The 13,547-nt window shown below is 43.3% G+C and overlaps 1 protein-coding gene across 4 annotated transcripts in view; it reads right to left on the bottom strand.

The window, feature by feature from the left end:
* Nucleotides 1-13,547, bottom strand: part of MDM4 (MDM4 regulator of p53) — a 40,168-nt gene that overhangs the window by 16,524 nt on the left and 10,097 nt on the right. For 2 of the 4 annotated variants that reach the window (XM_045014245.1, XM_045014244.1), the window contains exons 3-7: nt 11,216-11,290; nt 7,640-7,773; nt 5,332-5,381; nt 2,255-2,322; nt 1,406-1,502 (exon numbers count right to left, since the gene is read on the bottom strand). In XM_045014245.1, coding sequence (XP_044870180.1) covers nt 1,406-1,502; nt 2,255-2,322; nt 5,332-5,381; nt 7,640-7,773; nt 11,216-11,290 — 424 coding nt within the window. Of the gene's footprint in view, nt 1-1,405; nt 2,323-5,331; nt 5,382-7,639; nt 7,774-11,215; nt 11,291-13,547 lie in introns of those variants that run through there. The other 2 variants (XR_006578939.1, XM_045014246.1) reach the window with 2 other exon arrangements.

The raw sequence follows: 13,547 nt of genomic DNA, 5'->3' as shown, positions 1-13,547 counted from the left end.
CCTGGCGGGCCGGTTTGTTTACCAGCTGCATCCACAGGTTCGGCCAATCGCGGCTCCCACTGGCCGTGGTTTGCCCCTGCAGCCCCCATTGGCCTGGAGCAAGTGGCACGGGCCGAGGGACGTATTGGCCACCCTTCCTGCAGCCCCCATTGGCCTGGAGCGGCGAACTGCGGCCAGTGGGAGCTGTGATCGGCCGTACCTGCGAACATGGCAGGTAATCAAACCGGCCCGGCCCGCCAGGGGCTTTCCCTGAACAAGCGGCGGCCCAAGTTTGAGAACCACTGCTCTAAGTGACACTCCCTACAGGGAGATGCTTGTGAAACCTGCAGCACAAATAAAACGCGTACAATACACTGGGGCCAAATTCAGCTTTGGATAAACGGGGCACAGTGACACTTCGACTGATGAGTTAGAACTGGTCACACCAGGTTTGGATTTGGCCCGTTTCCAGCAATGAGTGCGCCTTGATTCCATGAGAAGGCTCCCAGCCAGAAACGCTTCAAAATAGGAAGCAGAGAAAAGGGAATCTGCCAGTCTTTTCAGTCCTTGCCTCACTTTAGCCCACGGAATTCAACCTTTTTTCCCAATCTCATGGAGGCCTCATTTCCAAAGAGCTTTCACTCCAGCTCTTTATTCAGGCCTGCAGTTTTGCAGGCACAGACAAGGACCACTTCTACCTGCAATCAGGTAAATATCTACCCATCCTCATTTGGGCCAACCAATAATGAAGCCTGCGAACAGAGAAGCCAGTTTTAAAACATCAGACCCTTTGATGTCAGGGTGGAATTGGGAGTAATGAGGGAAAAGGAAACAAACTCTCCATATCACATAATACGCATCCCAATGAACTAGCAAGAAAGCCTCATGAGACATTAAAACAAATTTCAAGAGAGGAATTTTCTAGTTATGAGGATGGATGAAAAATACAGCAAAACTTAACACTATTGTTGTTCAGTTCTCTGATAGGGTTGCGGGTATTGACTGCAGACAGCTCGGTCTGATTCCAATTAATTAGAAGACAAAGTCCCCATGGAAGATAAATTGATACAAGTATAATTTCAGCATTTAAAATAACCTAACATTTTTGATGGCATTGCTTAGTGATTGATGTGCTGTTTGGCGTTAACCTGCCATTTCCTCCAAGTGTTTGTTTATTTATGAGGCCAAGTATCCGGGCTAAAAAGCGTGTACAACATACAATACCTACAGCAGATATTTATGGTTCTCTAAATCTCTTCACATAAAATCATGACTTCAGAAGATTACTTTCCACAATAGGATTTTTATTAGTCTCCCAGCATCCTACTCTGATCGGCTCCTGCCATGCAGAGCACCACATGCAGTATTCACAAATGTGTAGGTGGGCTTGTGCTTGCCTCTCCATGTGGAAACAACTTGCACTCACCTTCGCAGTTTCCATAGCTGCGCTGTGAGGTAGACAAAGCAGGAGCACCACTTTTGTCCTCCGTTCCCTCAGTGTCAGAGCTTCCCTCTGTGCTAGTCTGCTTGAAGGAAGGCAGAAAAGACACCCATTAGCTCATCAGAGCTTACAGGGACAAGGGGATGTAGCACTTCCACTCTGAGTCACCAGCTGCAGTACAACACCAAGGAGTTCCATAGAAGAATAAAGGTTTTTTGAGCACAACACACAGTATTAACCTTTCTAGAAGGCTGCTATGGATCTATTATCAACACACGTGGAGTACTTTCAACCCAGGAAAAATCTTAAGATTGGCAAGAGATCAAAAGTTGCCATCTTTAATGCAGTAATATTGCAATATTCATCCCCCACTGCCCCCACACTCCAGACTGTATTAATTCCCATGTATATGCCCAAAACAAGTTAGGACTAGACAAAGATTTTTCCCAGGTTTCCAGATTCTGCCTGGAAGCTTTAAAAAATGATCCCACTGAGCAAAACCAGTTTACACTTTTAGGAAGTTCAATCTGTTGTTTGAAGAATGAGAGAAACAAAACAACACACACAAACACAAAATCCAAACACAATGCAAGCTGGAGGGACTGAGGACAGGAAGTGTTACATCCCAGAGAAACGCGCCCAGAGAATGGAACTCTGTTATGAAGAGAACAGAGAAGGGTCACTCTGTCCCTGGTCTGTGGACTCCCAAGAACTTTTAAGGAAGGCGAAGACCTACCAGTCAAGGAGTAAAAAGTTCTGGCAGTCCACACATGCACAGGTACAGAGAAGGGGCCGCTCTGTACAACAAAAGAAACCACCAGGCAGTGGGTTTACCTTCAGTTGGTCTTGGCTTGGATTATCGACGCTCTGATCCTTTGCGAGAGCAAGAGTCTGTGCAGCATCTATATGGCAAGTAAAACAAAAGAAAACACCTTCCCTGGTAATAACCATTCTCACAACACAGAGGGCCCTCAGCAAGCAACCAACGAGCCAGGCTTGGCAGACAGGCATGTGGAACTTTACAGAAGAAAGGATTCTAGTTGCTTAGGCAGCTGGCCAATTCCCAGATGGCTATTACAGGGGGACTGTTTATTTCTTTGTTTTTATTATGGATGTAGAGGGCACTGGACTAGGGAGTAGGAAGTGTCTGTGGCCACTGGGAGACCTTACGTCATTGCAGGTAAGAATCCTGACACTTCCCACATGGCCTGCCCTCCCTCTGCAAGCTGCTACGTTGTAGGCAGGGAAGCTCACTGCAGCAGCAGAGGTGGCGACTCCAGCATGGAGTCTAGAGTAGCTCCATGCTGAAAAACAAGGCCAGCAGGGAAATGCCTGATGGATACTCTCTTTTTCACTGGCCACAGAGACTACCTGTGGGACATGTCATTTTGAAGAGGAGAAAGAAGAAACCAGACCAAACAGGGGAAGGTCCATGTCCTGGCAGGCTCCTCCCTAGGCATTCACAATCAGTGTACATGTCCTCAATACAACTTAATGCAGACAAATACACAGGCCCCAAAGGTTAATCATAACTCCCCTGCCCCCCAAACCTTACAGTCTAAGCTAAAAGCCAAAGCAATCAGGTAAGCAAAAATGACTGTAACTCAACTGAAGACCTGTATTTTAGAAAAGGCTAAATGAGCAGAATGGCTCAGAGGAGAAGCAAATATAGGGACTGCTCTCCCTCCCTTTTAATTCCATGGCAACACTGACTTCTAGGAGAGCAGGACTGGGTTTCTATGCCTGTTGTACTTCACAACACAAACATGAAGACACAGTGAAGTGCAGTTATAGATAGAAAAGTGACTGTAAAACAACACTGCTGGATCCCATATTCCCTCCCACTCAATGTCCATATCAAATATACTCTATTTAGAAGCCCATGGTTGATTTTTCTAATGCCCAATAAAGCAAATCTGAAAATCCAGCCATTTTCTTCTGCCTCTTCCATCATCATCAGCAGTAAAGATTCTGCAACCAGAGATTAGTTGATGTTGCCTGAAGCAAAAGAGACTTCACCTCACTCATCTATAATTGCTTTGGCTCCACAGTGTCAGAAGAGGAAGAATGGCTTTATGATGAAGTCTAGCTCTGTCTGAACATATTATATATAGAATATACTATTCTTACAATGGTTGGAAAAACACCTTTTATACTGGAAAATGTCTCTGCCAACATAAATAAAAACACAACATAAAATTTAAAGAAAGTAGATAGCCTAAAGTAGAGGCTGTATGACTCAGGCATACAGAGAATAGTTAGGCTGAATATGGAGATCTACTGATGAAAAGCACTACATGAGAGCTAGATATTATTAAGGAGATATGTTCTTATCACACAGTCATTTTTCCTTCTATAAGTGCACTTTACAGAAGTGGCCTCGATAATTTGCAGAATGAGGCACTCAGAAGCAGAAATCTGGCCAGTGAATATTTATTGCTCTCACGGAACATGAAGTATGACAGGCTGTGGAATCCTATTTCCAGTTGCCCTATGCTAAGAAAAAATTAAATAAATCCACAAGCACCATTCCTAGACACTTGTGAATTCACAATTGGGTGTACAAAATCAGGGATCAGTCTGCCAAGCTTGTTTCGTTTTGTTCTCTCTCTCTCTCTCTCTCACACACACACACACCCCGGTATAACTCGGTGACCGACTCTCTAAAGGAACATTATTTCCTTTGGCAAGTTTAAAAATAGTTACACCATGACCAGAATGAACAAATGCAAGCTCACCCACACAAATGCACACACACACACCTCCAGAAGAGGGGAGGTTGCTAGCAGGAGAAAATGTTTCCCTAGGGTTCTTTGCTTTCCACTTATACTGCTCGTGGGTAAGCCAGGGAATCACCACCATAGAAATAAGCATTCACACGGTTATTCTGCAGACACAGGTAGGTGGTTAGACAAGACAGTGCTCAGGCAGGTTCTCCATTACAGACAGGAATGGGTGATCTCCGGAAGCACTGATGCACACTAACCATGGCTGAAAAGCAGAAAACTACATGGTATTTGGCCACAGTTTCTGAAATTACTTCTAAATTTGCATGCACCACTACTTGTTAGTGCAAAAAATAGACTAGGCCCTTCTGAAAGCCGTCATTGGTATGAAACTGCTTAGAGCACTAGGAAGTATGGCATTGACCTCACAATTCTACCAATGCACCTTGCTCACGATTCACATGCTTGCTATTTCAGTATGAATTCTCTACTGAGTAGACGCTAACAGCTGTACTAATTGAATGGTAGATTCGGGGAAAACAGCCACGAGGGACTAGGTTAACAACAACAACAACAACAACATTTGTTTCAACTTGTGACTGAATTTCTTTATGTGGATGGATTTGACAGCTTTCCCCATGAGCTGGCAGAGTAACAGTGATGTTGAGTGGGTAAGTCTGGTATTCAGACCTCTGACATTGGAATGGATTATTTAAGGGAACAAGTCATCATGTCAGACTTTCAACACCCCTATGACTAGTCCTAACTAAGACCACAAAGTATAGACGCAAGCGATAGTAGGGAGCCAGGTGGAGATCACTCAATATTCTGTAGCTTAGCAAAGGCTGAGATGAGCAAAGGTTTCAGTGGGGTATTTTTAGCCAAGCCAGTTCACTCACACCTAGCATTTAACCCTGTCAGTTTCCAGGATGTGTCTCTGGATATAAACTGTCTTCTGCTTTTTGAGGCATAGCTCCAGCCATACACTGGCATGTCAGGCAAAGGGCTAATTGGTTTCCAACCACGTGAACTGTTTTGCAGACACACGACTTGAAGGTATTCTCAGAGTGTGCCCCCACAAGCAATTTTTCACTCAAAGAACATTTCTCTTTCCTACATATCATTACTTACCCCAATTAAATTAACATTGTACTGAATGCACTTGGCTGTACTAGACAAACCTACCTGTAATAGTAACAGAAGTCAGGTTCCTTTTCAGCATGTCATAAACAGGGCTACAAGGAAAAGAGGACTAGTGAGTACAACCACAGCAAAAAATAAGATAGCCTTTCCTCATCGTGACTTTCTTCTCCCAGTTGCCCCATGCCTCCTAATACCCTCTCCATTCCAGCCACTATACAGCAGCAGAAAGCAGCAACAACCTCCTTGTTGGCGGACAGTGCAGCTCTCTAAATGGGCAATACTGGCCAGGAGAAGGCCTGGTAAGGGAAGTACTGAGACAGCTTCTCCTAACATAACTCTTATGAACTGTAATTTAAAGGTGTTCCTCTCTGGCAGAGCACCTAAGGTGGGGCAAACACTACGTGTCCAGATTTGCGCATGGTGTGCAGCAGGCCTTCATCTGAAATAACATATTATCATCTGATATAATCATTGTGAAAAACGCACTGACTTTTCCCCTTCCCTAGCCACTTCTTCCTTTTAGGAGACTGTAGGAGTTACCTGAAATATAACCTCTTCTTGGCCATTTGTTTTCATATCATATCTTTTGAATTCAAGAGCTCTCGCTTAAGCAGTTGTAATCTGTCAACCCCAGTTGCAGTCTGCTGTCTTACATCAGCCATTTTGCTAGCACGGAAATTGTGACACTCTATACCTCGGGGGAGCGCCCTGTAACCCCCATATTTCTCATTTATATATAAATTGTGATACTGCATATAAAGCATGCCACGTGAGGTATCAGGGGAAATCTGCTGAAAGTCACTGTTCTATCTAAATATGTACATCATTAGTGCATATGAAGTTATGAGATTGTGTTGTATGGTTGTCACTAAAACATGCTGTAAGTTGGGGAATCAGCAGCTCCGCAGAGACAACAGCAAGGAAAAGTAACCAATGCCTGGGCGGGTTTCGAACAACCATCAACAGCCATTGTCCAGGAAGGGAGTTACAATGCAATGACTCATTTGCACAAGGCCACACCAGGGCAATTGCTCAACCTTGCCTGGTGACTCAGCAATGACCCCAGACATGCCTGGACTTGTGTTCTCCAAGCACATGGACTAAGGTATAAAACAAAACATAGTGGCCCCATGCTTCGCCTTTTCTCCTCCCCCGCACCTATGCTGCAACTAGAAACAAGGACACTGAGGAGACTCAAGTCTCCAAGAGAGGAGACTGGCCCACGTTTCAAGGGTGAAACCTGTGTACTATAAACTGCAATATCCAGTGGGGTGAGGAAAACTGCTTAATCTAGATATTGCCCAGTCTAATACGGTTGAGAGTTTAGACTGTGTGCTTATATTTTCTTTTCTTTTGGTAACTAACTCTGACTTTTTGCCTATCACTTATAATCTCTCTTGTGTAGTCAATAAACTTGTTTTACTGTTTATCTTTACCAATAAGTATTTGGTAAATCTGCTCAGATTTACAAAGGCTAGTGTATATCTACTTTCCATCAATGAAGTGGTGAACCAATTAATAAACTTGCACGGCTTGTCTTGGGCCGTGCAAGATAGTATATTCCTGAGGTACCAGGTTAGGAGCTGGGGGGATTTGGCTGGTGCCTTTCTCTGTTTAATTTATGAGAGGCTCTGGGAGCAGTCATGCAATCTAGCTGGGTGTAGGGCTCCACATGCAGTTGTGCTGAGTGATGACAGCACCTGGAGGGGTTTGCTGCTTGTCACTAGCAAGGCATTGAGAGAGACAGCCCAGGCTGGAGAGTTAAAGGGGGCACAGCAGTCCCACAGTCCCAGGCTACACCCAGGGGTCCCGTCACAGAAATGAATTCATGCCACAAGTTTAGCATTAGGCCTTCAAAAGGTCAGAATGCTAGGCTGGCAAAGAACAGGAAAAGCCATTGATGATACACACAAATGTCTCTGCAAATGAACAAGCATGGCAAGGTAAAGTTTCCCTTTAATAAAAGCCTGAGAGATTGTGATTATGAAACTTGAGCCCTCTCCCCTACATCCAGAGAAGCGGAAGATACTGCCTCCATAGCAATCCAAGCCCCTGCTGAACTGAGAAACAAGGGACTGGGAATTTCAGAAGTTAGAGCCAGAAAGACCTGTTACACCAACTAGTCCACCACCCAGACAGTGCAGAATTGTTCCTTACAAGCAGATACAATCAAATTCAGGCATGCCGAATGACACTCCAGAGCACTAACAATAAGCTAGTGAACCACTGAGGTCTCATCAACATCACAGAAAGGAACAATGTTGTAGCTGGGTCCCCTGCCTCAGCAATGCCTAATCACGGTGGACCACCAGCCCTAGTGAGCACACTGCAAAGCTGCATCTCTTCCTACCTTGGATCTTTCACAGAGAAGCTCTCCAGTCCCAGCAATTCTCCCAGCTGATCCCCTCCACAGTACACCATGTGCTGTTGCCGCTTATCGTATAGCTGCCTCACCATTATATACTGTCCCAGGTAATGCATGACCTGTAGGTACGTATGATAGTATTAGTTACATCTGCAGGCGAAAATTTTATTAAAGCTAATGTTAAAAAAATTATATAATACATAGGTTGGGAAAACAGTGTCTGTACATCTGGGTATAGTATAAACCAGCAAGGTCTCCCGGGCTTTGTGCTCCATTTCCTTCTTCCACCTTACACTTCCTTTAGCTGACATGACACAGTGCCAGTGAAGAACCACCTCCTTCTAGGACAGACGTCACCCTTCTACAGAGCCTTCCATCCATACATCTCAAGCATTGGGGATAGAGACACTTCTACAAATGGGGAAACTGAGGCACAGAGAGGTGCAGTGACAATGTGACATTGACAGTGAATCAGTGGTAGAGCCAGGACCTGACTCCAGATTTTCCAAATCCCAGGAAACCACTAGGCTACCCTTGTTCTCTATATCAGGGTGCACTTTGGTTATTATCTGAGCCAGATTCATGATCCAAGGAGGTTTTTTTAAAAAATGAAGTTTGGCCACAGTCTCTTGGCAAGTTCTTCTGAGGAGAGGTCCCCTTTTGAATGTTTCAAGAAATACAATCTACAAAATACAAGTAAAGATCACATTCTATTCCCCATTTTCCCTCTGCACCATCAAAATGTTTAGCGAGCTGGTGCCAGAGTTTCCCAAAATGAGATGCTGGTTTTTTGCACTATATAAGAACCAATATTCCAGTAACTTCAAGTGCAGTTGATTTGGCTCTGGCATTTAATCAAAGCTCTAGGTTCCACGTGATCCATCAAAAAAGGGAAGTGTAGTCTTGGCCAATTTACAATAACTCCAACTTCAGTACTGAATTAAATGGAAAGATTTTACCCACCGACGCGCCTTCATTAATCCCAGCCACTTAAAATGTCAGCAAACAAAACCGAAACCTCATTGCTGTCTCAGATTACAGCAGAGAAACAGGACAAGGTTGAAGTTATTTATAATCTAGGCACAGGCACCTTCTCAGCCAAATAGAACCCAGCTGGTTGGGTCAAAGGCTCAGCTGACATCCTACATAGTAACAACAGCTATTCAGAATGACCCTAAGATTGTTCTCTAGTGGCAATGCAGCAGGCCCCTGCTACACAGTTGGTACTTCTCTGTAACCACCAAAGTGTGTCTTCAACGGTCTTCTTTCTCCAAAGGGGAAGGGCAAGAAAATATGGCGACTCAACATGAAGGAAGGCCGAAGTTAAGCGGGAGGAGACCACTTGCTTGGCACAAGCAGAGAGCAAAGATCATAGATGCAAGATACTTTGCATTAGAACCACACAGAAGTGCGGGGAGAAAATGATTCCTTTGCTATAGAAAATGTCCCTAAGGCCACAGAACTGGCTACAAAGAGGATATTTAGGTAAACTCAAGTTAGAATCCAAGAGGTAAACAGCTAATTGTTTATGCATAACACAAGCAGGACTAGACACCTGATTAGAAGCAAAAGAGGGCCCACCTGAACAAAGATAAATGCAACCGAAGAAGTTGCTAACAGTACTTCTATTCACTCAAGAGGACTGACTACTGTGTACTGTAGCAGCCTGCATTTAACACACACCCCCGCCCCATTCAAAGCATTCAACTTGTTTTTGCAAAAAAAATTAGACTCTAAATATGTTGTTTAAATGCATAAGAGTTTAAAATAAGTCACACAGCTCTGCGGGAGTATCTGACACATTCATAATGAAAAAACGCCACATTTAATTCTTTGCTGACAGAATACCCCTGTAAATCATGGACAGTGTCATTTTTTTAATCTTGTATACATTTTGCATTTTAATCTTAAATGAATTCACAGCGTGTCTTAGGTTTAGCTGACAAGAAATTTCAAAAGAAACTTGGGAGAAAATATCAACTGACGTACAATTTAAGAACTTTCAAGCAATAAATGATAGTAAGACAATTGCAACGCATTTTTGACAATCTCTCAAGAGTGCAGCTATCCATTATCTCTCTCCTAAAGCTGTTTCTGGATTCTCAAGATATATAATAATTTTCATTCATATTTTGCACTCTTATAGGGATTCTATCAGAGGATCTCAAAGCACTTTGACCCAGATCCACAAAGACATTAAGGCACCTAACTCCCATTGATTTCAATAGGACTTAGGATTCTAAACACCTTTGAGGATCTCAGCCATTATGCTCAAAAAAGTCTCTGTTAGAGAACTTATTCCTTCACGCTCCCACTTCCCTGGTCCTTCTTGCATGAATAGAGAGCAACAATACCTGAAGTCTGAAGGTGCGAACAATTCAATGTTTATTGGGGTGAACTTCCAGCAAGCTTAAATCCAAGTTCCTTTTTCCTTATTTTCGAATCCCAACTTACTTCCTGTTTGCCCCTAATTTATACAGCAATATTCTTAGCTATACCTTAACCAATCATTCTACTAAAATTTACCTAACCAATCCTAATAGATTGTAACATGATTAGCTAACCAACCATACCCCACTACCTTAATTATTTGTCACCCAGCAAAATTAATTATACAGCAGGCAGAAACAATCACAGAACCAGACAGAGGCCATGCAAATAAACATAGAAAACAATACAGAAGTGAGGATTTCACAGCTACAGCTATACAAACATAAGGGTTTTCCAGCTGTGTCTATTGATAAGTGAGTTCTTACCAGACAGAAAACTATGAAACTAAGCTTCCTTTTAAATGTTCTAGGCTCTTCCCTTTCTCTGGAGGTGATAGATCGGATCACCTTCCTAACACAGCCCCAGATTGCCTTATTTCAATATGACTAAACAGGGCCTTAAGACCGTCACAGTGAGAGAAGGCCCTTACACAGATAGAATCAAAATCACTGTCTCTCTTTTATACCTCTATAACTAGCTAAGTGATAAGAATATACCTATATTCTTGAAGTATAGGCCTTTGCAGACAGGCTTGAATATCTATATCCTAACAGTCTCCATATCCCCATGTATAAAGTAGCCCAATTTTACAGATAGAGGCACTAAGGCACAGGAGTTCAAGGACCCAATTCTGCACCCACTGATTTCCAGGCCCTATGGTCCCAATCCTGCAAGATGATTAACCTGAACAGGTCCCAGTGGAGCCCCACTAACTTCATTGAGGCTACACTCCCACCAATCAGCTTGCAGGAACGAGGACTCAGTGAGGAGATCCTGACCACAACACAAATCTGTGGCAGAACTACTAAGAAAACCCAACTCTCCCAATTCCTAATCCAGTGCATTTTAGCTACTAGCGTATTTTATACATAGCCTCAGGGTTATCTCGAACCTAATAGAGATTGGGGCCCCTAGGCACTACCTTAACACAAGTAATTCATAATAAGATAATTTTCCATCTTCAAGGTCCTGGATGTAAAATTCACAAGGTGGCACATTAATCATCTGTTAACTGACAATTATTACAGCTACTTTCTTGGTTTAACCATCAAAGTAGAGTCCTGGGCTCACCTCCTTCAATGTGAAGGTTTCACCGTGTGCACCTGCTGCTTGCAGAATCTTCAGGAGTGGCAGTTTCGGTTGTACCTAAAATACAGAATACATAGTTTTGGATTGGCTACATAATGTGGTGAACTTCTGAGAAGAACTGTGTCCATGGGCACCAGTTATGTAACTAATAAATGCTGGGGGCACATCTCCTGGTAAGACTGTCATACAATCATTATAGCAAGTCCAGACAAGTGGTTCTACAGTGAGTTGTTGGCCAAGGGGGTCATCTTTGAGGTACCCTCCCAAGGGCTCATTCCTGTTCTTCTAGAGTTAATGACCTGCATCTGAGATATGCTTGAAGAGAAGATAATCCTGTCTGGGGCAATGAGCTTTGTGCAGATGGACCCTTGTGTCTGTTCAGAGTCCTGCTGAAATAAATATGGGCCTACCCAAGCAGAGCTTATTGCAGGATCAGGATCTGTAACGGTATGCTTCACTAGTCAGAATTAAAAGTCAGTAAATGCAATTTCTCTACCATATTGATCCTAATACAAGATGAGCGCAACCAGCAAAGTAGGAGGCCCAATCCGGCAGACCTTAGTCATCTGCACTGTGCCATTAACTTGCATGGGACTGGTCATGTGAGCAAGGACTGGAGAATTAGTCCCTAGGTGAGGGGAATCCTAGAGGCTGACTAGCTAGACATGTGAGGGATAATGCAATGGCCACACCATTAACTTCAGTTAGACCAGGTTTAAATCTGGCTCACTGAATGGGAAGAATAGAATAGGTCTCTTCTGCACAGCCCATAGGTGATGTTTGGCTATTAAAAACTTGTGAATAGAGACAAAAAAACTACAAGAAAAGGGTGCAGCGTATAAAAGTTTATTGTAAGTAGCATTAAAGGACTGATCCTGCACTCTCCGTGGACCCCAAACTTCCACCTAATCTCTAACCAGAGTTACGAATTTTGTATTAATAGGTCAGGTAGGGGGGCTCTCTTGTCGTGGGCACACACACACACGAGAAGTGTGAACATGAAGCAACTCTTCTCTTTCATTACTTCCACAGTATACACCCGAGCAAATCTCAATAGCAGACGAGACAGCTATCATTGTAGTATGAATGTTACAAAAACAAAAAAGCAGTGGCAAGTTTAAATAGTTATCAGTCCCCAGCTGCCCTACTCGAGTCCATCCGCACACATCATGAAAGAGTAACATCCTAGGGAGAGATGCCATGGCATAAACCAGCATCCTTCTCCACAAAACCACCAAGGTGCCCCAACCTGATTGCACAAATTAGTAGCTGAATGTTATGGTGTTTTATAAATACAACCAACATTGCTACATTAAACCTTTCTCCCATTTGCCTCTTGCATCCTTCAGTACTTAATACCAGCAGGCCAGAGGGGATGGATTTAAAATGTGGCGTGTTTTGGGAGGGTTATATGCAAAAGCAGTGGCATTTTTCTGAACATACATTGATTAACTTTAGGACCAAATCCCGATGTTGGATAAACACTACATATTGCTGCATCTCAAAATAAAAAGTCGTGTGTGTGTGTGTTTGGGGAGACAGTGGCGACGTATTTGCACTCAGAACCTGGCCCTCAGCATGTAAACTGCAGCTTTCACAATTTTAGCTCTGTCTGTCAGAGCTTTCTCCCTGTCCCCTTCTCATTTCAGCGTTAACAAAACCCAATTAGGGCTATAATAATGCTACAGCAACTAGGAGTGGAGTCTTTTAGCAGACTGTGGCCAATTTCACCTGTCACTTCTGAAATGGCTTCATAAGGCTGGAAAAACAAAAGTTCTGAAAACCAGTGGCAGGGAACAGCTCTTTGTAGCCTAGCCTAATTATTTCTGCTCAAATAAATCAGCTGGAAGCAATGATTCTGTCAGACTAATGTTATTTTTGAAAGAAAACAGGATTTATTGATTAAGAGAACCAATGATCCAGTCCAGTCCTTTCATTAGGCTAGTGGCATCTTGCTATTCCACAAGCATATTGAAGTAGTGGGGTAGGTATGAGCTCTCATTGCACACACATGCTCTATTCCACATTAAGAATGGGTAAGAGATCATACACTAGTTAGAATACAAGCAGCAAGATGCTTCTACTGGCCGTGTTGTGGGAAGGGTTTTTGTTACTCTACTGTTCTCCAAACACTTATCAAAGGCTTGTTCTATTGAAGCACGCCTCTGAACCTCTTTCCTGCTGTAACTGGCCCATTATATCTTCTATCCAGCAAAGGTGGGCTCAGCTGTGTCTAGATAGCTCAGATCTCTCCCCATATAAATGCAATTGCAAAAAGCCCTCACTTCCTGAAAGGAGGGCAACTCAGAATTCC

This window comes from Mauremys mutica, chromosome 4 (assembly GCF_020497125.1).
Source record: "Mauremys mutica isolate MM-2020 ecotype Southern chromosome 4, ASM2049712v1, whole genome shotgun sequence".
Lineage (NCBI taxonomy): Eukaryota > Metazoa > Chordata > Testudines > Geoemydidae > Mauremys > Mauremys mutica.
This window is presented reverse-complemented; position numbering and strand designations above follow the sequence as displayed.